At 41.8% G+C, this 26314-nt stretch overlaps 1 protein-coding gene and 1 long non-coding RNA gene across 2 annotated transcripts; one reads left to right on the top strand and one right to left on the bottom strand.

Annotated features, from left to right (window-relative positions):
• On the top strand, window positions 1-25271 carry LOC124140240 (cuticular glutathione peroxidase-like). The gene is made up of 3 exons (XM_046507692.2): window positions 1-291; window positions 22705-22946; window positions 24639-25271. Exons 2-3 carry the CDS (start codon window positions 22893-22895, stop codon window positions 24948-24950), a joined length of 366 nt encoding a protein of 121 aa, XP_046363648.2. The 5' UTR covers window positions 1-291; window positions 22705-22892; the 3' UTR covers window positions 24951-25271.
• On the bottom strand, window positions 8455-12283 carry LOC125380115. Its single transcript, XR_007221066.1, has 3 exons — window positions 11807-12283; window positions 8716-8785; window positions 8455-8564 (listed from the first exon to the last, which is right to left on the bottom strand). It is a non-coding gene; the product is annotated as an uncharacterized LOC125380115 (long non-coding RNA).
• Window positions 25272-26314: the final 1043 nt, after the last annotated feature.

Raw genomic sequence — 26314 nt, 5'->3', positions numbered from 1 at the left:
CCCATGCTTATTTAACGCAACCGTCACGTTGTTGAGCACAGTTCTCTAGCAGCATGTGCGAACGGTCCCGTGGGTACCTCAATCCGGGGTGGATGGCCCGGGGGTGCTACCTCCTTCTGTTTGGGGTGGTGCAGGCAGCGCAACACAAGTACTACAGCATCTGCGACAGCACGGACGACAAATCTGCGTATGACTACAAGGCGCTCAATCTGGAGGGGACGCGGAATGTCAGTATGGGTGACGGGAATCGAGGGAAAGTGATGCTCCTACTCAATGTGGCCACTTTCTGAGGTACGTTTGTTTGTTTGTTTGTTAACGCCGAACTCAAAATAGTCCCGCTGCCTGTGAATAGTCGCGTTTGAACCAGGCAATCTAGTCCTGCACCATGACCGTGGAATATATTTATTTTATGAAAAAATAATAATCTAGAAAAAGTAAAAAGCAAGTCTAGCCAGCTCAAGCTAGCTCTATTCCACTGAAATCAGCATAGGGAATTTTTTTAATTTTTAGAGTCAAGAAGGATATTGTGTAATATAAGATTTCAGAGACTAAATGTTAGTCTACAGGCAGTTCCAGTAATTGATATTGTGAACAACGATCCATGCTGTCGGAGTAGGATTACACTCAATCTAGCAAGTCACCAAGCATGAACACCCGAAGCATATGGTCGCCTCTTAAGACCACCATAGGTTGCCGGACCAGTTATAACCCGAAATACCAACGGGGCATCTGAGGTGGGAGCGCAGTTGGACTGTTGGATTATACTTGAAGAATGTTTACACCTTATGCAAAAGTGATTTGGGAACATATACAAACACTATATTTTCAGTTGTATCAAATATAACGTCTACGACCTGTGTTGGGATATAAGTGAAATAACAACAGCAATAATCATAATCACATTAAAAAAATAAAAAAATAAAAAATAATCATTCTTTTTCCAAAAAAATAATTAAAAAAAAATAAGTTGCGATAAAGTAAAATTAAGGGTGATATATTTGAGGGGAAATAGGTATTGTCTTCTGTCAGCATCCTCAAACGCCCAGTGGGAAGTAGCTGTCGCCAGTGTTTCAGTATAACGTCCAAGGGTTCCGCTCCTGTTATTGTAACGTGTTACAGCTGCACAGATAGTGTCAGTCTGCACTCACGCCACTGGCAGTTATAGTTAAACAGACTACAATATGCCGTCATTTTCAATGAATATATGTTTATCGTTATTACAATAAATATACTTGTACTCCTGATGTATATGTGATTTTAGCAGTATATGATTTAACCATAATTAACAGTGTTTCCATGCTGTGCGAACTCAGCACAAATTCGAAAACAGTTTTTAAAGGGACATAGACGTTAAATCAAACTTAATTTATAACAAAGTCTGTAAAAGTTTGAAAAAATGCCTCTTTTTACTTGTTTTAATGTATGAGCATGGTTGCGTTTTTCTTCACTCTGGGCACTTGTGATATCATTTACACGTGGGATATATTCTGGATATCCTTCATACACGCAAGCGTTTATTCCCCTCTGAGCACGCGTGATATCATTTATACAGGGAATGCATTTACACATTGATAACAGTTCATCATATTGTGTTTCTCCACAAGCCCAATGTGGCTTATTCCCTCTGAATGGCGGTCTGACCTTTACTGAAATTTCTATCCTGATTACTTCCTCAAATTACACATAATGGCCGGCAACCATTTATAGAAACTTGGAGCAATTTATGTATGGATTTATTCGTCATTTTCACTTTACAGGTTAAGTAATCTGTCATTTTTATTCAACATTTCCTGATTTCAGCAATTCACAGCCCCTCGTGATCAATAGAACGTTATCAGTTATATAAACAGTACTCGTTGCTCCCCTGCCTCAAAATGGACTCTTCCTGGCCTTGGAGACCGGAGGGTTCCCAATTCAGTGCAGTTACATTAACAATAATTGTGATTTATACCGAAGAAAATGCAAACGTAGCCAAAAGCGCATATGGTTCTACTACTATAAGATATTTCTTTGAACAAATATATCATATTTATGCGATAATGTTTTAGTTCAATCGATCCGTGAAGATGTGGGGTAGAATAGGTCTTCAGCAACCCATTCTTGCCGTAAAAGGCAACTGTGCTTGTCGAAGGAGGCGACTAACGGGATCGGGTGGTCAGGATCGCTGACTTGGTTGATGCATGTCATCGTATCCCAATTGCATGGATCGATGCTCATGATGTCAATCACTGGATTGTCCGGTCCAGACTCGATTATTTACGGACCGCCGTGAGAGAGTTCCAGTGAGAGCTCCACAAGAAAAGAGTACAATGCGAAAAATATCTTTGTCCAAAGGACATGAGGCTGACATTTGGAACAGAGAGAAGTATCTTACCGTCTCCTGACGGGGTTGCACATCGGTATATTGTATGTCAATCGATCATATATAAACTTATTGTACATAATATTAAATCAGCATACTATATGCCGGCTTATTTTCTTGCAGCATATTGTATATCGGCATATAAAACAGCTTGATGAACAGAAATAATATTACTTAGATAGAATCTACAGAATAGTGTTATATGATATTGTTATAGATTCACTGCACTGTCATATGGCAGGATCATATACCGTTATTAGTTCAAGCCCGGGGGCTGATACATAGGGTATCAGGGATTGAATCTCCAAGGTAACATATTTGAATACCTTTAACATCAAATGTCAAGGTAATTGTTCTCCAGTGTCACCCGTTATCTCCAAGGTATTCATGTCAATGCGTTTGTTCAAACTACTTCTTCAGTGAACACAATATAACCCACAGAGCGGTGAACCCGATTAAATCGAACTCGTTCAACTCAAAATATGGTTTTGAAAGCATCCGCTTGTCCCCCGTGAAGATCTGGGTAGAATTGGTCTTCAGCTACCCATGTTTGTCCCCCGAGAAGATCCGGGTTAGAATTGGTCTTCAGCAACCCATGTTTGTTCCCCGAGAAGATCCGGGTTAGAATGGGTCTTCAGCAACCCATGTTTGTCTCCCGTGAAGATCTGGGTAGAATGGGTCTTCAGCAACCCATGATTGTCCCCCGTGAAGATCTGGGTTAGAATAGGTCTTCAGCAACCCATGATTGTACCCGTGAAGATCGGGTTAGAATTGGTCTTCAGCAACCCATGCTTGTCCCCGTGAAGATCGGGTTAGAATTGGTCTTCAGCAACCCATGCTTGTCCCCCGAGAAGGTCCGGGGTAAAATTGGTATTCAGCAAACCAGGCTTGTCCCCGAGAAGATCCTGGTTTAAATAGGTCTTCAGCAACCCATGCTTGTCCCCCGAGAAGATACGGGTTAGAATTGGTCTTCATTAACCCATGCTTGTCCCACGTGAAGATCCGGGTTAGAATTGGCGCAACATTCCTGCGTATTTGACGCTGTGTAAACACGTAAATACGTCGAATAAGCATTAACTGCGGTCAGTCGTGAGGCATCCTGTAGGTGTAAGTACTATCAAACTTTCGGTTAAAATAAATGCTATTTCGTATATAATGATCATTAAAAACCCACATTACATCGCTTTTGGTGAACAAACAGAGGACAACGAACTCCGCCGATGAAAATGTCAATTTTGCGATAAAACATTACTGGACATGATTTACAATTTCTATTGTTTTTCCTAATACGTTAGGCAATGTAGAGATTAAGATAATTTGCTTGTAACTGTCTCATGAAATAAGCCCGAAATATCTATCAGCTGTACGCACACTTTCTCTTGTGATCCACTGGTGTCTCAGTTAAGAAAATAATTGAATAACTCTGAATAACTTTAATGCAAGGATCGGAAAAATTGTTTTAAAAAAAGGCCTCATTGTGAATAACCCCTCTGTTCTCACTGTCTGGTTGTTGATGACCCCATTGTTCTCATTGTCTGGTTGTTGATGACCCCGTTGTTCTCACTGTCTGGTTGTTGATGACCCCATTGTTCTCATTGTCTGGTTGTTGATGACCCCGTTGTTCTCACTGTCTGGTTGTTAATGACCCCATTGTTCTCATTGTCTGGTTGTTGATGACCCCATTGTTCTCACTATCTGGTTGTTAATGACCCCATTGTTCTCATTGTCTGGTTGTTGATGATACTAAGTTTCTCACTGACTGGTTGTTCATCACCCTATTGTTCTCACTGTCTGGGTGTTGATGACCCCATTGTTCTCACTGTCTGGTTGTTGATGACCCCATTATTTTCATTGTCATGTTGGTGATGACCCTTTTGTTCTCACTGTCTTGTTGTTGATGACCCCATGGTTCTCACCATCTGGTTGTTGATGACCTCATTGTTCTCACTGTCTGGTTGTTGATGACCCCATGGTTCTCACCATCTGGTTGTTGGTGACCCTAAGGTTCTCACTGTCTGGTTGTTGATGACCCCATGGTTCTCACCATCTGGTTGTTGGTGACCCTAAGGTTCTCACTGTCTGGTTGTTGATGACCCCATGGTTCTCACCATCTGGTTGTTGGTGACCCTAAGGTTCTCATTGTCTGGTTGTTGATGACCCCATTATTTTCATTGTCATGTTGGTGATGACCCTTTTGTTCTCACTGTCTTGTTGTTGATGACCCCATGGTTCTCACCATCTGGTTGTTGATGACCTCATTGTTCTTAGTGTCTGGTTGTTGATGACCCAATGGTTCTCACCATCTGGTTGTTGGTGACCTCATTGTTCTCACTGTCTGGTTGTTAATGACCCCATTATTTTCATTGTCATGTTGGTGATGACCCTTTTGTTCTCACTGTCTTGTTGTTGATGACCCCATGGTTCTCACCATCTGGTTGTTGATGACCTCATTGTTCTCACTGTCTGGTTGTTGATGACCCCATGGTTCTCACCATCTGGTTGTTGGTGACCCTAAGGTTCTCACTGTCTGGTTGTTGATGACCCCATGGTTCTCACCATCTGGTTGTTGGTGACCCTCAGGTTCTCACTGTCTGGTTGTTGATGACCCCATGGTTCTCACCATCTGGTTGTTGGTGACCCTAAGGTTCTCATTGTCTGGTTGTTGATGACCCCATTATTTTCATTGTCATGTTGGTGATGACCCTTTTGTTCTCACTGTCTTGTTGTTGATGACCCCATGGTTCTCACCATCTGGTTGTTGATGACCTCATTGTTCTTAGTGTCTGGTTGTTGATGACCCAATGGTTCTCACCATCTGGTTGTTGGTGACCTCATTGTTCTCACTGTCTGGTTGTTAATGACCCCATTGTTCTCATTGTCTGGTTGTTGATGACCCCATTGTTCTTACTGTTTGGTTGTTGATGAGCCTATTGTTCTCACTGTCTAATTGATGATGACCCCATGGTTCTCACTGTCTGGTTGTTGATGATACTAAGTTTCTCACTGACTGGTTGTTCATCACCCTATTGTTCTCACTGTCTGGGTGTTGATGACCCCATTGTTCTCACTGTCTGGTTGTTGATGACCCCATTATTTTCATTGTCATGTTGGTGATGACCCTTTTGTTCTCACTGTCTTGTTGTTGATGACCCCATGGTTCTCACCATCTGGTTGTTGATGACATCATTGTTCTCACTGTCTGGTTGTTGATGACCCCACGCTTCTCATTGTCTGGTCGTTGATGACCCCATAGTTTTCACTATCTGGTTGTTGATGCCCCCATAGTTATCATTGTCTGGTTGTTGATGACCCCATAGTTCTCACTGTCTAGTTGTTGATGACCCCACGCTTCTCATTGTCTGGTCTTTGATGACCCCATAGTTTTCACTATCTGGTTGTTGATGCCCCCATAGTTCTCACTGTTTGGTTGTTGATGACCCTAAGGTTCTCATTGTCTGGTTGTTGATGCCCCCATAGTTCTCACTGTCTGGTTGTTGATGACCCTAAGGTTCTCACTGTCTGGTTGTTGATGATACTAAGGTTCTCATTGTCTGGTTGTTGATGCCCCCATAGTTCTCACTGTCTGGTTGTTGATGACCCTAAGGTTCTCACTGTCTGGTTGTTGATGATACTAAGGTTCTCATTGTCTGGTTGTTGATGCCCCCATAGTTCTCACTGTCTGGTTGTTGATGACCCTAAGGTTCTCACTGTCTGGTTGTTGATGATACTAAGGTTCTCATTGTCTGGTTGTTGATGACCCCATAGTTCTCACTGTCTAGTTGTTGATGATCCCACTGTTCTCACTGTCTTGTTGGTGACCCCACGGTTTTCACCATCTGGTTGTTGATGAGCCCATTGTTTTCACTGTCTGGTTGTTGATGAGCCCATTGTTTTCACTGTCTGGTTGTTGATGAGCCCATTGTTTTCACTGTCTGGTTGTTGATGACCCTATTGTTCTCACTGTATGTGATTGATGACCCTATTGTTCTCACTGTCTGGTCGTTGATGACCCCATTGTTCTCACTGTCTGGTTGTTGATGACCCCATTGTTTTTAATGTCTGGTTGGTGATGACCCCATTGTTCTCACTGTTTGGTTGTTAATGACCCATTGTTCTCACTGTTTGGTTTATTGATGACCCTATTGTTTTCACTGTCTGGTTGGTGATGACCCCATTGTTCTCACTGTTTGGTTATTGATGACCCTATTGTTCTCACTGTATGTGATTGATGACCCTATTGTTCTCACTGTCTGGTCGTTGATGACCCCATTGTTCTCACTGTCTGGTTGTTGATGACCCCATTGTTTTCACTGTCTGGTTGGTGATGACCCCATTGTTCTCACTGTTTGGTTGTTAATGACCAATTGTTCTCACTGTTTGGTTTATTGATGACCCTATTGTTTTCACTGTCTGGTTGGTGATGACCCCATTGTTCTCACTGTTTGGTTGTTAATGACCCATTGTTCTCACTGTTTGGTTTATTGATGACCCCATTGTTTTCACTGTCTGGTTGGTGATGACCCCACTGTTCTCATTGTCTGGTTGTTAATGACCCCATTGTTCTCACTGTTTGGTTTATTGATGACCCTATTGTTTTCCTTGTCTGGTTGATGATGGTCATATTGTTGTACAACGATACCGGTCAGACTGCAACTGCGGAAACTTAAGGAAATACAATCGCTTTTCATGTGATATCACACTTTCAAACCGGAAGGTAACCACCCCATTCCGGACTAGAGAGTGTTCCGAGAATAGAAAAGGAAGAACCATTGTATATGGAAACCCGGAAGGGATATTGTTGCATTGTCGCGTTTTGAGCATTACAAAAAGAAGCCAAGATTGTCCAAATTAATCAAAGCGCTACTAATTTTGATACCTTATGCTTGTTTTTATAAGGGCACAGTGTCCCTTCTCGGGTTCCATAACTATATCTGGTTGATTATACTTTGATTAACTATATGCTGGGATGACGGTAACTGTGGACTGAGAATCTCTCGTGTTCATGTGCATACTGCTCAACGTTTGATAGGGATAGTCGGGACGGATTCCTAGGCGATGTTTTCTCACGAGTATATAAAACTGCCTTCGTACTAGGCGACTAGGCTTGTCGTAAGAGGCGACTAACGGGATCGGGTGGTCAGGCTCGCTGACATGATTGATGCATGTCATCGATCCCAATTGCGTGGATCGATGCTCATGATATCAATCACTGGATTGTCTGGTCCAGACTCGATTATTTACCGACTGCCGTCATATAGCTGGGATATTGCTGAGTGCGGCGTTAACCAACCAACCAACCAACCAATGGTACTTGCTCATTTACACCAACATAATGGGTTTTTTTAAAACAAGCCAAAGTATTCATTTTCATAGGTGTTGTACACTAATCTATTCTGTTGTATCCCAATCAAGATTTGAGTGGTATATGTATATGTATTTAGCTCTTGGCGTATCTACGATACATAACAAATGTCCTCATCTAAAAAATGTATTCTGAGGGCGAAATATGAGGTCAGGGTTCAGGGTCAAGGGTTATTACGATTAACCCTAGAAAAAAGACAGCTTCGCGAGTGTGGACTTTCGTCGCAAACACTTCAACATCCAGATTTGTTATCCGTCTAAGGAAACTGTTTCTATGTAAGTTGCCGCTACCATAGCAACGATATGTTATCAGACTGTAAATAAGGCAGGGCGGGACAACTTAGGAATAGCCAGGAGTCCGAACTTGACCACACAGAAGGAAGCGAGCTACAAAAACATGTTTTATATCACTGGAAAGCTCTCGAGGAGACGAATCCAAATAATGTGTGTCCCAGTGTGTTCACATGTTCATAAGCTCAAAAATTGGCTCAGAAAATGCATTACTGCAGAAATTTCTGGCCGAATTTTTTTTTTCTGCAGAAATTTCTGGCAGTATTTTTTTTTTCTACAGAAATTTCTGGCAGAATTATTTTTTTTCTACAGAAATTTCTGGCAGAATTATTTAGCAGAATTATTTTAATTCAGGAGAAATAAGATTCAATCATTGGATAGTTTAACCTGGAGTTGCTTCACATGATTTCAAGCAAAAAAATAAAACTAATTTCGTGAGATATTTCAAAAAATTATTTATTCACATGCTTTATTACAAGACAATTCCTTGGGAGACTTTGCACTTTTCATTCTCATTTCTTGGGTGAGGTGACTTTTTCAGAGATGGGTCCTGTCACAAAAGAAAATAGATGTATAGATGAGTGGATCCATAGTGTCTAATATAATGGATAATGGCAGCCTATACGCAGCTAGAGTTTAACTTTACAATAGAGCCTGCGGAATAAAATGTATTATGAATGTAAATAGTGTGCTTTACTTACGTTTTCTTCTCAACATACTTGAAATGAATTCTTTTTTTCGTCTGGTCATTGAAAGCTATGTGCACATATTCTGAAAAGATAGGAAAAAACCATTAAAATGCTTTTCATTTCAGTAATTAACACATTCCACAAGCTTTAGACACATGAACAAAGTAAGATAAGTGAGGTGAGTTGAAATTGGGTTGAATGTCGCGTCCAAGATAATTGCACTTATATAGCGATGTGCGTGCGTGCGTGTGTGTGTGTGTGTGTGTGTGCGCGTGCTTGTACTAGTCGTCTGCATCTTCCGTTTTGTACAGGTCACTCCATAAGTTGTCAGTGACTGCATACTTGTGTAGGGGGCACTCAATGTTCACACTGTCATGTAGCTGAAAATTATATAAGGATGAGTATACTGCGAAAATTACATTGGATTAATTCGTTAAAAGAGACTTATGTATCATGTTTGGGAGAGGCATTCAGATAAGCAAAATGTGCTTGTTTGCCAATCCCTCCACTTTATGGAAATAAATATGTTTATATCAAGAGACTTCTAAACCATAACCGAACTCAAAACTAACACCATGTGTCGTAAATGGGTGCTCTAAGGTAAAAAGGATGGTAAACACGTGTTTCATTGGCAAGGGGTACTCAACCCTTATGATCGGAAAGGGGGTCCAAGGACAAAGGAGAGACTAAACCTACTACCCAGAGGGGCCAGCCTGGTACAAGACTTAGTGTAAAGCTAGCCTAGTCTTTGTCTCCACTAAAAAAAAATAGATAAATTTTCGGACAGCATAATCTGGTGTCAGATCTTAAAAAAGTTCCGAACGACTGTGAAACCATGGTAAGAAGTATTATTATTATTGAAGCAACCTTCCCAAATGTGTGTGCTGCATAAGCTGGAGTGGTTCCCCTTGATTTTCCAAAATATGAATCGACAGACGAAACGAAAATTAGTTCGCTTGACATATCCAGTTGGGGGTTATTCTTTTTTAGTTTGGTGGAAAAATGATATGAAACACTGGGGTCTGACTGACTGATATAGAAGATTTAACGTGCGCTTTCCGACTGTAGCGTATTTCGCACACGGGTCTGGCCGGACCATTTAGTGTATTCCGAAAAGTGATGTGTGCAACCCAAGAGGGGGCTTTTAGGGGTTGCTTATATTGAAGTTTTGGAATTTTTAAATTTGGAATAAATGCCGAGGTGGGTGGAGGAGGGAACTAAGGGAGCCGGGTGAGGTGGGTGTTTGTATGTTTATTGGATTTTGGATTGGTAGATTAATTAGTTTTTAGATGCGCTTAATTAGGTCTGTTTTGATTAGGAATACGCCTAGGGCTTTGAAGTTTTCTAGTTTATTTTGAGGGTTTAGTATTTCATCTAGAGTAGGAACCTTATTTAGATTGAGGGTGGTTTGTAGTGTGGTTCTGTGTGTTTGGTAGTGGGTGCAGTGGATGAGTGCGTGTTCTGTGGTTTCGGGTTATTTGCAGTGGGGGCAGTTGCCTGTGGTGTGTCTTTTAAGTTTTTTTAGGTGTTTATTTAGGTTCGTGTGTCCTGTTTGGAGTTTTGTAATAAATCTGTCAATTTTTTTAGAGGGGTGTAGGATTTTAGGTTTGGCTAGTGGTTTTCTGAGCACTTTTTTGATTTGGCTATTTGAGTTTTGATATTGATTATGCCATTTTTTGGTTATTTTTTGTTTGTTTACACTTTTAATTTCTGCTTTTGAGATGGGTAGGTTTAGGCTTATTACTGGTATTTTGAGAGATATTTAAGCTGCTTTATCGGCGCTTTCGTTGCCGTAAATTCCTACGTGGGCGGGGATCCACAAGAAGGTTATTTGTTTGCCTGCTTTTGTTAGGTCGTCGGAGCTTTTAGGTATTTGGTTTATTAATTTAGGTCGTTTTTGGTAATTTTGTTTTGGAGGGCTTTTAGTCCACTAAGGGAGTCGGTGAGAATTAGGATTTTATTGTTGTTTTGAGATTGGGGCCGCCCAAGGACTAAATATATCATACAATTATTGAAATACCCGTATACATTCTGTTTGTCGAGTGACCTTGTGAACAACCAACACCCTCCTTAACGCCCCCCCCCCCCCCCCCCCCCCCCAAAAAAAAAGTAGCACGCTCACGGTTTTCAATATATTCGATAACATACTACTTAGATGCGAACTGTTTAATTGACAGCTGTTAATTGGTAACGGTCAAGCCTCAGTGACTTTGCATTGGGAGTGTGTGTGTGAGGGGGCGTCTGAAATAAAGGATGATTCAGTCGGAATAAAGATAAGATAATGATCTCATAAATTTTATTGAAGGCTTTGAAAGTTTAGGATCGTCGAGACCGTAACACAGTGTAATTAACAAAACGATCACGTGATCGTGGCGCTGATAGACAATACCCACCGACCACGTGCGGGAGACTATGTATCACCGTATGAAGTGACAATACCCGAGGATATTTAATTGCCAAGTTGGCAGGAAGTCTGGCGGCACGGCCCGTACAATATGCGTCGTTTGGGTATTCTAAATTATCTCAGCACCAGCTTTGATGGGGCAATAAGAGAAGATGATATATATGTTTATTTTAGGAAAACATTAATACAACAATTTGTTATATTAATAAACATTGGGTCTATAAAGTTATTTTTATCTAAATATTTCCAACGTTATAAATGATAGAAAACTCGCATGTAAATTATCAAAATACTGCATGGATTGGTATTTTGTAATTTTCCGTGTTTTCACTTTCACTGATCACCACAGGCAAATTCATGGTCACATAGCTACACTACAAGTGTCGCCATACAGATACAATAAGTTGCCTAATGTACATGTAGACAGTATACAAGTCGCAATAACACCACAGGGGATGGAGATATCTCCTTTTCAGATTAGTTTGTTTGCGTAATTTTTTATCAAAAGTGGTAGAAATAAATACACTAAAATTAGACTCTTACAAAACGCGTTTCGCATGGCAGCAAAGCCACACATTCACTGTTTGGAGTACAGGTTGTTATTTGGTTGTTGTTATATGAAATAACCGTGTTACCAAAATTCCACGTTCTAGGGTCGGCGTTTCCAGAAATAAGACAATAAATATTTTGACGTCTTACCTGTATCGTAACTGCAAGACGGTAACCAGACGCTGTAACTCTGCTGACTGCACGTGGTTCGGGATCTTTGCTGTGGCTGAAATAAAGAGTGCTATTTTTTACAGAAAGAGACCACGTTGCTTGTGCCATTGTGCAAAGACATTGTGCGAAGGTACGATTCTGAATGTACACGAATATATACAAGTCACATGACAAAGAAGGTATTGACATGAAAGATAATCAAATCTCAATGTTAGAGACCTTGAGAAATGTAGATTTAACTGAATCCAATCCGATTAAGTGTTACTATCATTCATTACAACTGGATAATACGATATTGCATTATAGAGAGGGTAATTATAGCTACCTGAAGGAGCAACCATATGTCCACTCTTTGAAGTTGCCGCCAAACCGGACGCGTAATTGTAACTCGCAAGAACATTGTGTACACAGCTTCTTTCTAAATTTGGAGAAGCGTAAGTGTGGTGAAAGAACAATAATAATAAGAAGAAGAATATAGTTTATTAATGTGTCATGTGTACATAATACACCTGGCCATTACTGGCCTAAAAGACACCTAAAATTATACAATCAATAAAATACATCAATAAAATATTATAACTAACAATATCTTCATATGTATACAGCAAACCCCACCAACCCACCACCCCTCCCCCCGCCCCACTCCACAGACACACGGACATATACTCTCATGCAAGATCAACCTAGTCACCAGTTCACACACCTTAGCACACACACACACATCCTCCCCCCATTATACATGTCCCAGATCAGCGAGTCACAGAAATCCAACTCGGTCACTCAATTACACGCATTATTGAATATGACCCCCACACATTCAATCATGCACAAGTTCAACCGTGTCAATCAACCATTCTGTATTCAATCTGCCCACCCTTCCAAGCACACACCCATATACGCCCCAAGTCACACCATGTCACACAGTCATGCATATACTTTAATCCAGTCATTCTGTTTATCCCCAATCCCCTTGGTCAGTCTGTCGTATTTCAAAATTTCTACTTAGTCACCTTCTCTCACAAATAATATACAACATATGAACACAGAATTATACCTAAGGATATTGTTCACTAAAAACAGATATTATTATATTATGGTAGTTTGGATAAGCACAAACTACTAATCTGCTTAATCACATTCTCGCACCGGTAATGTACAACATATGAACATAGAATTATACATAAGGATATTGTTCACTAAAAAAAGATATTATTATAGTATGGTAGTTTGGATAAGCACAAACTACTAATCTGCTTAATCACATTCTTTCACCGATAATGTACAACATATGAACATAGAATTATACCTAAGGATATTGTTCACTAAAAACAGATATTTTTTAAATTATGGTAGTTTGGATAAGCACAAACGCGTTTTGCTGTACACAGTGTGCAAACATTTAGATAACTGGTACTGAATGTTGTCATTTTTAAGAAGCCACAGAAACTTTTCAAAATTTTAAAATTCAGTGAAATTTGTTTCTTGTATTTAGCTGTGTTAAATATAGATAGTCTGATATCTTTATAGAAGTTGCATTCTACAAAAAAATGAAATTCATCCTCTATGGCTTGCTTGTCACAGAGAGTACATAGTCTTTCTGAAAGAGGAGTGATGGGCTTGGTATATCTTCCACATTCTATATTAATTGGCAGGTTACCACAACGCAATGATGCTAATACACTTCTATATTGCCTTTGTAGAGACATTTTAACATAATGGCATGTTTCAATGTCTTGTTGAAATAATCTAATAATAAGTTCTTAACTTGTTTCCATTTGAATTATTTTTATCATTAAATAGATCTGAATACCACTTCTCTCTGTCTTTCTTATCCAGCTCCTGCAATGCTTGATCAAGGAACACTGGCCGGCTTGTGTTATTACAGTAATCATATACAGTCTGGCCTCTATTGGTGATAGCAAGCTTTTTAACCATGACCATAACCCTGTAGTCCCATGATGATTTCCGCCTTACTGACCACCTGTGAATAATACCTATTATTGAATCTGGTTCGGCTGTGACAGCTCTATGAAAACATCTAAACACTTCAACTTGAATCTAAGTCTGTTGAATGTAAGTCAGGCATGAAGTTGCACGGAGGAACCAACGTGAGACTTTATAATCACATGGTTGTTCATATATGTTATTTAATGCGTGATAGGTATTACCGCCCAAAAGGTGGTTTTGTATTTATAATAAAAACTGATCGTTTACATTTAATATAGAATATAAAAATAGTTTTGTCTGCGTAGCAACATAACTGTTGCATAGGGTATGTTGTTTAATTATAATACTATATGAACATTCCTCGAGCCAGCTGACTTACACTATGGATAGTGTACAAGACAACAGTTATAGAACATCACGTGATAAGGTTGATGGAAACGGCAAAATATTTATTTACAATATATGTGTTTCCAGGGGTAGAGCCTGTTACAAAGTCTGTGTCTAAAAAAAAGTAAACTCGCTCCTTGTCGGACAAAACTGAATGTAATTAAGTTAACTACCTATGTACATTATCAGTGGAGTACTTGAATTAATATCAAATTGTAACCCGAGATGCTGGTGCCACACCTTATTACGTGACCACCCAGTGAGGCGTGAACACTCAAGGGAGCGTAATATACACCCTTGTGTTTGATTTGATATACCAATCAGCCGTGGACGCCCGACCATAAAAATGGTATATATAGATTTAACCCTAATCAGGTATCGTTAAATATCGTTAAATCGTCGAGAACGTTCTGTCAGACGATCAAACGATAACTATTCAACAAGTCGGTAAATCACTTCGAAAGCCCAAGTTCTGGTCGCAGTGAGAAGCTCTGGATGCCTTGAGGAGGGTTCACCAGCTCTGCTTCAACAACGTTGACATTGGTAAGAAGCATTTTATTCTATTTTTGTACACCAAACACTGTATATATCTTGAAGAACCTTTGCCTTCTGTTTGGATCATGGTTTCTTTATGAACAAAGTCATATTCACTGAACATGTTGCTACCCTATTACAGATCTTACCAACGCCATCAACAGTCAAGGCAGACATCTTTCTTCAAGAAATCTGCCCAAAAGGAAAAACACTGAAATTGGTAAGTAATGTTTATGTGCAATGTCGTCAACTATAGTTCATTTATTGCATCGGCACTCCTTCAAGATTGGGGACATCCGGACACCCACCACCAAGCTATCAGACTTCAAGCCCTTCATGCCTGCCCCAAGGGAAGCGACAACCCTCCCAACTAAAGTTCAAGAGGCAATAGAGAATAACAATGAAAAACTGCAAAAACAATCAAAGGTAATTTCAATAAATATTGCATTTCTTTTGAAATATGTATTGTGATGTGTAATATTAGGGTTAGTCAGCGTTACTTAGAATATGTGTAATGTGGGCAGAGAAACAACCCAACTTCATGAGGTTACTATTTTTGCTTTTACTGTATAGATGCACTGTGATTTTAATTATGTTCTCATATTCTTTACATTTATTTTCATTACTTTCAGATCACTCTGACAAAGCACCGAAGACAAGCGTCAGTATCAGAACAATAAAGAAGGAGCAGCAAGTTTTGCTGAAATGAACATATTTTTTGTCTAAGCTATGTGGCTGAGATATTGCCGAGGATTGCATTGCAGGAGTTTTGTACTTTGTATGTTTTTGTTTCTTAGTAAAGCTGTGTATTTAGAATTGTATATATATAATATACATATATAAGATGAAATGTGCACAATGAAATTTATGAAACAATATATGCAGTTATATTGTAAAATCTTGGTTGTGTTCTATTTTTTTCCATGTCTGAAGTTAACCTACTTTCAGAGTACCGTATATCACATGTAGGTTGTTTCTTTGAATTCCAACTGGGGATTATATATTTGGTTGGCCCCATGGAATAATTATGAAATTTTATTTTTTGAGAATCACATTCACCTTTAATGTTGTATACTTCAAAGTCGTAACAAGGCCATTGAAGATGGTCACTGAAATTCTCATAATAATTAAGATAATTATAGGGTAAGCTCAAGGTTCAATGATTTGCATCTGTCTAGTATACAAAGGTATGAGGCCAACATGTTGTTCAATTGTTTAATTCGAGTGACGTCAACTTTTCTTGATAAATTTGGTAAATATAATACCAAGATAAATATCTTCAATTGCTTAATTCAATTTAAACTCTCCAAAGATTGATGGTTGATATTACTGCAGAAAAAAATTCTGCCAGAAATTTCTGTAGAAAAAAAAATTCTGCCAGAAATTTCTGTAGAAAAAAAAAATACTGCCAGAAATTTCTGCAGAAAAAAAAAATTCGGCCAGAAATTTCTGCAGTAATGCATTTTCTGAGCCAATTTTTGAGCTTGTGAACATGTGAACACACTGAGACACACATTATTTGGATTCGACTCCTCGAGAGCTTTCCAATGATATAAAACATGTTTTTGTAGCTCGCTTCCTTCTGTGTGGTCAAGTTCGGACTCCTGGCCATTCCTAAGTTGTCCCGCCCTGCCTTAAATGATAGATTGTCATCACGTGACACTAGTCTTCTGGGAAGCACTCGACAACGAGGACGTTTTATTCATCAATGTCTAAATACGGCTGACGTTGTTTCCGGCGCCACGGAACGAGCAGTGTAAATGGGGTTTTTATTCGTGTAATATCTCCAGATTAGCTTTCCACGATTTTACGGATTAAAATAAATAATTGCAGAAAAGAGGGTTTGGGTGAATTATTATTATTACTATTATTAGTATCATCATCATCATCATCATCACCGTCATTATCATCATCATCATCATCATCATCATCATCACCGTCGTCGTCGTCATCATCATCATCATCATCACCGTCATTATCATCATCATCATCATCGTCATTATCATCATCATCGTCATCATCATCATTATCATTATTATCATTATTATTACACAATAGACGTTGCTGTGTGATATTTCATATGGTGATATCCCCAGCTGGACTTATGAGTTACGTAGCTATTACTGACGCCAACACTCCACTCGAAGTAAATTATGGAGGTTGCCGGCAACTTCCGATTGAAGGAAGCGCGTGGTGGAGGCGTCTGCTACAATTAGCCGTGAGTTGTGTGTTGTGGAGAACACGGAGACTGAGGCCACCGCCAGACAGGAGCACGATAACTTGGCACGACAACAGTTATTATTCGATCATGCAATGTTTGATCAAGTCAGTGCTCACCATGAGAGATCACATTTCTGCAACTGTATCTCCTAATTGATCCCTGCGTGCATACAGCGCTTGCAACTCGCAGAACACACAGTCGTACAGTGAAGAAATAAGGACCAGTCCTGTTTGACCGCCTCTTTGGCCTATTGGACACACGCACGTACGCACGCACGCACGCACGCACGCACACGCAGCAACCCATGAGCTAGGCGATTATACTGGTCGTCAGAGGCGACTAACGGGTTCGGGTGGCCAGGCAGGGCTTTAAACAACAAACAAGCAAAGAAACAAACTGAAACAAAAATATGCGTAAATACCCAATACACATCAACACTACCGTAGCAAGTCTAGATTTTGAAAAAAGATGAAACTTCAAATAGCTTGTTAGTTTCATTTCAGAGACTGAATGTTCGTCTATCAATTTGTACTCAATCAGAAGTAATGCTGCACTCAATTACTGGCAGTTGAACGCACTAATCGACCGGGTCATGGTGACCCTTCTTTCAATTAAATCACCCCCTTGTGGCGAGTCCCCTAACGCCAGTACTGGCAGTTGAATGTACTAGCCGGCCGGTTCACACTATCCCTTCTCACAAACCACCCTCCTGTTTTTACAGAGTTCACTCCCCAGTATTGGCTGTTGAATGTACTAGCCGGCCGGTTCACAGTGTCCCTTCTCACAAACCACCCTCCTGTTTTTACAGAGTTCACTCCCCAGTAATGGCTGTTGAATGTACTAGCCGGCCGGTTCACAGTGTCCCTTCTCACAAACCACCCTCCTGTTTTTACAGAGTTCACTCCCCAGTATTGGCTGTTGAATGTACTAGCCGGCCGGTTCAAAGTGTCCCTTCTCACAAACCACCCTCCTGTTTTTACAGAGTTCACTCCCCAATTTTGGCTGTTGAATGTACTAGCCGGTCGGTTCACACTATCCCTTCTCACAAACAACCCTCCTGTTTTTACAGACTTCACTCCTCAGTATTGGCAGTTGAATGTACTAGCCGGCCGGTTCACGCTGTCCCTTCTCACAAACCACCCTCCTGTTTTTACAGAGTTCTCTCCCCAGTATTGGCAGTTGAATGTACTAGCCGGCCGGTTCACACTATCCCTTCTCACAAACCACCCTCCTGTTTTGAGAGAGTTCACTCCCCAGTACTGGCAGTTGAATGTACTAGCCGGCCGGTTCACAGTGTCCCTTCTCACAAACCACCCTCCTGTTTTTACAGAGTTCACTCCCCAGTATTGGCTGTTGAATGTACTAGCCGGCAGGTTCACACTATCCCTTCTAACAAACCACCCTCCTGTTTTTACAGAATTCACTCCCCAGTATTGGCAGTTGAATGTACTAGCCGGCCGGTTCACACTATCCCTTCTAACAAACCACCCTCCTGTTTTTACAGAGTTCACTCCCCAGTATTAGCAGTTGAATGTATGTGCCGGCCGGTTCACACTATCCCTCCTCACAAACCACCCTCCTGTTTTCACAGAGTTCACTCCCCAGTATTAGCAGTTGAATGTACTAGCTGGCCGGTTCACACTATCCCTTCTCACAAACCACCCTCCTGTTTTTACAGAGTTCACTCCCCAGTATTAGCAGTTGAATGTACTAGCCGGCCGGTTCACACTATCCCTTCACACAAACCACCCTCCTGTTTTTACAGAGCTCACTCCTCAGGATTGGCAGTTGAATGTACTAGCCGGCCGGTTCACACTATCCCTCCTCACAAACCACCCTCCTGTTTTTACAGAGTTCTCTCCCCAGTATTAGCAGTTGAATGTACTAGCCGGCCGGTTCGCGGAGTCTCCCTTCTAACAAACCACCCTCCTGTTTTTACAGAGTTCACTCCCCAGTATTGGCTGTTGAATGTACTAGCCGGCCGGTTCACACTATCCCTTCTAACAAACCACCCTCCTGTTTTTACAGAGTTCTCTCCCCAGTATTAGCAGTTGAATGTACTAGCCGGCCGGTTCACACTATCCCTTCTCACAAACCACCCTCCTGTTTTTACAGAGTTCACTCCCCAGTATTAACAGTTGAATGTACTAGCCGGCCGGTTCACACTATCCCTTCACACAAACCACCCTCCTGTTTTCACAGAGTTCACTTCCCAGGTTTGGCTGTTGAATGTACTAGCCGGCCGGTTCACAGTCTGCCTTCTCACAAACCATCCTCCTGTTTTTACAGAGTTCACTCCCCAGTTTTGGCTGTTGAATGTACTAGCCGGCCGGTTCACAGTCTGCCTTCTCACAAACCACCCTCCTGTTTTTACAGAGTTCACTCCCCAGTATTAGCAGTTGAATGTACTAGCCGGCCGGTTCACACTATCCCTTCTCACAAACCACCCTCCTGTTTTTACAGAGTTCACTCCTCAGTATTGGCAGTTGAATGTACTAGCCGGCCGGTTCGCGGAGTCTCCCTTCTCACAAACCACCCTCCTGTTTTTACAGAGTTCACTCCCCAGTATTGGCTGTTGAATGTACTAGCCGGCCGGTTCACACTTTCCCTTCTAACAAACCACCCTCCTGTTTTTACAGAGTTCACTCCCCAGTTTTGGCTGTTGAATGTACTAGCCGGCCGGTTCACACTTTCCCTTTTCACAAACCACCCTCCTGTTTTTACAGAGTTCACTCCCCAGTATTAGCAGTTGAATGTACTAGCCGGCCGGTTCACACTATCCCTTCTAACAAACCACCCTCCTGTTTTTACAGAGTTCACTCCCCAGTATTAGCACTTGAATGTACTAGCCGGGCGGTTCACACTATCCCTTCTCACAAACCACCCTCCTGTTTTTACAGAGTTCTCTCCCCAGTATTAGCAGTTGAATGTACTAGCCGGCCGGTTTACACTATCCCTTCTCACAAACCACCCTCCTGTTTTTACAGAGTTCACTCCCCAGTATTAGCAGTTGAATGTTCTAGCCGGCCGGTTCGCGGAGTCTCCCTTCTAACAAACCACCTTCCTGTTTTTACAGAGTTCACTCCCCAGTATTAACAGTTGAATGTACTAGCCGGCCGGTTCGCGGAGTCTCCCTTCTAACAAACCACCTTCCTGTTTTTACAGAGTTCACTCCCCAGTATTAGCAGTTGAATGTACTAGCCGGCCGGTTCACAGTCTCCCTTCTCACAAACCACCTTCCTGTTTTTACAGACTTCACTCCCCAGTATTGACAGTTGAATGTACTAGCCGGTCGGTTCGCGGAGTCTCCCTTCTAACAAACCACCTATCTGTTTTTACAGAGTTCACTCCCCAGTATAAGCAGTTGAATGTACTAGCCGGCCGGTTCAAAGTGTCCCTTCTCACAAACCACCTTCCTGTTTTTACAGACTTCACTCCCCAGTATTGACAGTTGAATGTACTAGCCGGCCGGTTCAAGGAGTGTCCCTTCTCACAAACTACCCTCCTGCTTTTACAGAGTTCTCTCCCAAGTATTAGCAGTTGAATGTACTAGCCGGCCGGTTCACACTATCCCTTCTCACAAACCACCCTCCTGTTTTTACAGAGTTCACTCCCCAGTTTTGGCTGTTGAATGTACTAGCCGACCGGTTCACACTATCCCTTCTAACAAACCACCCTCCTGTTTTTACAGAGTTCACTCCCCAGTAATAGCAGTTGAATGTACTAGCCGGCCGGTTCACACTATCCCTTCTCACAAACCACCCTCCTGTTTTTACAGAATTCACTCCCCAGTATTAGCAGTTGAATGTACTAGCCGGACGGTTCAAGGAGTCTCCTTTCTAACAAACCACCCTCCTGTTTTTACAGAGTTCACTCCTCGGAATTGGCAGTTGAATGTACTAGCCGGCCGGTTCACACTGTCCCTTCTCACAAACCACCCTCCTGTTTTTACAGAGTTCACTCCCCAGTTTTGGCTGTTGAATGTACTAGCCGACCGGTTCACACTCTCCCTTCTAACAAACCACCCTCCTGTTTTTACAGAGTTCTCTCCCCAGTATTGGCAGTTGAATGTACTAGCCGGCCGGTTCACACTATCCCTTCTCACAAACCACCCTCCTGTTTTTACAGAATTCACTCCCCAGTATTGGCAGTTGAATGTACTAGCCGGCCGGTTCACACTATCCCTTCTAACAAACCACCCTCCTGTTTTTACAGAGTTCACTCCCCAGTATTAGCAGTTGAATGTATCTGCCGGCCGGTTCACACTATCCCTCCTCACAAACCACCCTCCTGTTTTTACAGAGTTCACTCCCCAGTATTAGCAGTTGAATGTACTAGCTGGCCGGTTCACACTATCCCTTCTCACAAACCACCCTCCTGTTTTTACAGAGTTCACTCCCCAGTATTAGCAGTTGAATGTACTAGCCGGCCGGTTCACACTATCCCTTCACACAAACCACCCTCCTGTTTTTACAGAGCTCACTCCCCAGTATTGACAGTTGAATGTACTAGCCGGCCGGTTCACAGTGTCCCTTCTAACAAACCACCCTCCTGTTTTTACAGAGTTCTCTCCCAAGTATTAGCAGTTGAATGTACTAGCCGGCCGGTTCACACTATCCCTTCTCACAAACCACCCTCCTGTTTTTACAGAGTTCACTCCCCAGTATTAGCAGTTCAATGTACTAGCCGGCCGGTTCACACTATCCCTTCTCACAAACCAAAAACCTGTTTTTACAGAGTTCACTCCTCAGTATTGGCAGTTGAATGTACTAGCCGGCCGGTTCACACTATCCCTCCTCACAAACCACCCTCCTGTTTTTACAGAGCTCACTCCTCGGGATTGGCAGTTGAATGTACTAGCCGGCCGGTTCACAGTGTCCCTTCTAACAAACCACCCTCCTGTTTTTACAGACTTCACTCCCCAGTATTGACAGTTGAATGTACTAGCCGGCCGGTTCAAGGAGTGTCCCTTCTCACAAACTACCCTCCTGCTTTTACAGAGTTCTCTCCCAAGTATTAGCAGTTGAATGTACTAGCCGGCCGGTTCACACTATCCCTTCTCACAAACCACTCTCCTGTTTTTACAGAGTTCACTCCCCAGTATTAGCAGTTCAATGTACTAGCCGGCCGGTTCACACTATCCCTTCTCACAAACCAAAAACCTGTTTTTACAGAGTTCACTCCTCAGTATTGGCAGTTGAATGTACTAGCCGGCCGGTTCACACTATCCCTCCTCACAAACCACCCTCCTGTTTTTACAGAGCTCACTCCTCAGGATTGGCAGTTGAATGTACTAGCCGGCCGGTTCGCGGAGTCTCCCTTCTAACAAACCACCCTCCTGTTTTTACAGAGTTCACTCCCAGTATTAGCAGTTGAATGTACTAGCCGGCCGGTTCACACTATCCCTCCTCACAAACCACCCTCCTGTTTTTACAGAGTTCTCTCCCCAGTATTAGCAGTTGAATGTACTAGCCGGCCGGTTCGCGGAGTCTCCCTTCTAACAAACCACCCTCCTGTTTTTACAGAGTTCACTCCCCAGTATTGGCTGTTGAATGTACTAGCCGGCCGGTTCACACTATCCCTTCTAACAAACCACCCTCCTGTTTTTACAGAGTTCTCTCCCCAGTATTAGCAGTTGAATGTACTAGCCGGCCGGTTCGCGGAGTCTCCCTTCTAACAAACCACCCTCCTGTTTTTACAGAGTTCACTCCCCAGTATTGGCTGTTGAATGTACTAGCCGGCCGGTTCACACTATCCCTTCTCACAAACCACCCTCCTGTTTTTACAGAGTTCACTCCCCAGTACTGGCAGTTGAATGTACTAGCCGACCGGTTCACGGAGTCTCCCTTCTCTATCGTGGGATTCCCATGTGACCAGTTCGCCCATCAGGAGCCCGGCGCTAACAAGACTGAGTTGCTGGCGGGACTCAGATATGTCCGCCCTGGCAAAAATTACACCCCTCACTTCACACTACACATGAAGATTCACGTCAACGGCGAGGAAGAACTGCCCCTCTATAGGTACCTGAAGGTAAGCAGACATTGATATACTCAGCAGACAATCACAGGTACCGCAAGGTGAGTCATCTTCCCGAAGGGCGGTCGGGTAGCCTAGTGGTTAAAGCGTTCGCTCGTCACGCCGAAGACCCCGGTTCGATTCCCGACATGGGTTAAATGTGTGGAGCCCATTTCTGGTGTCCCCCGCCGTGATATTGCTGGAATATTGCTAAAAGCGGCGTAAAACCATACTCACTCACTCACTCATCTTCCCGAGGCAAGGGAGTTAACTGACTGAAAAAGTCCAGTTTCCACCCTTGTCGAACTAGGCTGGAATTTCTGGGCTCGATGGAATCACCACCGGTGGCTATTACGAGTTATGTCCCTTCTATGCCTCTCCTTTTGACCAATCGAATTCCACACCTAACTTGCATTTGCCTTAAACAAAAATGCGGCGCCCAGTCAAGACGATCTGATCGATGATCAAGATATAGATTGTAATAAAACGGGTCTCACCTCGCGAAGTGTATCAAATTACGTAAGCACTTAGATTAAAAACATGAACAGTTTGGGAAAATATCTGTCGACGCCCAGTTGGCGGTACACAAGCTTTGCAAACCCTGCAGTCGACGGAAATCTGCACGTTGAAATCTATGTTGATTACGAACAGGATGTCGATTTCGTTACGCGTTCGTCCAGCCAAGATATGACTCCATAATTGCAGCCTCGTTCGGAAAGGGTGGAAACTGGACTGTAATAGTTAGTAACCTCCCTTGCCTCGGGGAGATGAAGGTGAGTAGACAATTTACAGACAATTTACAGGTACCGTAAGGTGAGTAGACAATTTACTGGTAAGGTAAGGTGAGTAGACAATCTACAGGTACCGTAAGGTGAGATGACAATTTACAGACAATTTACAGGTACCGTAAGGTGAGTAGACAATCTACAGACAATTTTCACGTAACGTAAGGTGAGTAGACAATTTACAGGTACCGTAAGGTGACTAGACAATTTACAGACAATTCACAGGTAAGGTTAGGTGAGTGGACAATTTACAGGTACCGTAAGGTGAGTAGAACATTTACAGACAATTTACACGTAAGGTAATGTGAGTAGACAATTTACAGGTAAGGAAAGGTGAGTAGACAATTTACAGGTAAGGAAAGGTGAGTAGACAATTTACAGGTACCGTAAGGTGAGATGACAAGTTACAGGTACCTTTATGTGAGTAGACATTGATACACTCAAGTGCGGTTCTACATGTACAGCCAGGGCATTACAATACTTGACAATTCACGGCCGATGCCAATATGGGGAACACCCCAACAAGTACCCCAAAAGTGTGTCGAAAGTTAATGGTACCCTATACTGACTGTCTGGTTTAAAAGATATACCGTATTCGACGTAATAAGCGCCCAGGGCGCTCTCAAAATTAGAAATAGGGGGGCTCTTATTAGAATATTTTTGTGATGAAAAAAAACAGAGTCGAGAGATAAATTTCGTGGTTTATGCTGACAGCCTGAAATTTTTATGTACGACAGATATATTTTTCCAGAATTTAATTGCCCATAATTAAAGGTGCATATAACACACGAGTGCGTATTATTCGCGAAAAAATAAGTCTTGTTGGCGCGTATTAGAGCGGGGCGCATATTACGTCGAATACGGTATGTAATCCGACTCAACCGTTGCTTCACATTCATGAAGATCCTTTCTCCTGTTTCAGGATTCTTGTCCCGTTCCTCTAGACGCTTCTTACGACAGAACCGAGTCATTCTGGGACCCTATTAAGGTCAACGATATTTCATGGAACTTCGAGAAGTTTCTCATTGACCAAAATGGCCGCCCACTTTTCCGGTTTCGACCGGATGTTGAACCTACGGACCTGGAAAAGCTGGTTGAGCTGATGTTGGAGACATCCATGGATCGCGACCCGTGGAAGGCGAAAGCGGAGGATGAACTTCAAATTATACACAACAAGATGGAGGTCAGAGAGGAGGCGAAGAAAAGAGAGGAAGAGAAAAAGAAACAAAACTAACTTTCATCTATCGAAAATTGAGTATATTATTCAAAAATGATGTCTTTGTCCCGATCAACTATTTTTAAATTCTTTATTTATTGGCATTGTGTTTATAGTAAATCGTGCTCTTCAGGTGCCTATGATGAGTGATTCATACACAGTATTCACCCCGGAGTAACCGGAAGTCTGGTACCGGATGTGCTGAACTTCTGTCCTCATGGTGTATTTATACTAATGGAAACGTGTAAAATTTGAAGAAATGAGTTGTTTGATTGTAACTAGCAGATTATATAAGTTTATATATACCTACCTGACCTCATAGGAACCAGTTACTGTTTTTTTTTTTTAATTTTTTTAAATTTTTTATTTTTTTAAATAATATTTTTATTTCAATTTCGTAGACATAAATGTAACATTGGTAATGAGGTATATAAGAGTAGCAGTTCAGAATATGATCAGATATGGTTATATACATATATTGATTGACTGAGAAATTATAATAAGTAGGCCAGATCATATACCGATATGTATCGGTCTATGGTCTCTGAGTAGGCTGATAATTCCTTCCATTTTCTGTCGAATCTATTATTACTACAAATTTCATTGCGATTTCAACTTACTGTTAGTTAATCAGGTGTTTGATATCATAATTCCTACACGGACCTAGAGGTGATGTAGGTCTGTCGAGTGTGGGGTTGTTGGGGTGGGTGTAGGGTGTAGTGGGTGGGGGTGTACTAGCCATTGGTCCATTCGTAAGGTTTCCAGGGTGATCTGGTATACTAAACTTTAACATTGTAACGCCATTATGACTACGTCATTGAATTTATTTGCTTAACAAATTACACGATCACTGAACGCAAATTGCAAATCACAAACTCCATCTTCCTGTTCCAAATGCTGTATCCGCACTTGATAAATACAGCTGATTTTTAACGCCGGGTACAGGGCATCCCTGGTTATGTTTGATGAAGCCTGCATTATATTACATTCGAGATCTGATTTTCCAATCTGCAGTGTCATAAAATTTCATTGTATCAATTTAATTTCCTGCCGTGTTATTGGTTATTTGTGTTGACTAATAATCTCTGTCTGCACGTGCTTTGGGCCCCCGGGTCACTGACCTCTTCCTCTGATACACTAAATGACGGTCTCGCTGTAAACTGCGCATGCGCAGAAGGCATGGCCTGATAACCAAAAGGGGATGTGGTTTTGTACATTCAACCACAGTCTTGTTGTTGGTAGCGTTCACGGAGGCTGTTAGTGACCCAGTATCCGCCATTTCAATAATAAACGCTATATTTTTTCACGTGTGTCATGTGGGTTTTTTTTAATGAGAGAGAGAGAGAGAGAGAAAGAGAGAGAGAGGGAGAGAGAGAGAGAGA

The sequence above is a fragment of the Haliotis rufescens genome, unplaced genomic scaffold, assembly GCF_023055435.1.
Source record: "Haliotis rufescens isolate VD_foot unplaced genomic scaffold, xgHalRufe1.0.p SCAF_15, whole genome shotgun sequence".
Classification (NCBI taxonomy): domain Eukaryota; kingdom Metazoa; phylum Mollusca; class Gastropoda; order Lepetellida; family Haliotidae; genus Haliotis; species Haliotis rufescens.
This window is presented reverse-complemented; position numbering and strand designations above follow the sequence as displayed.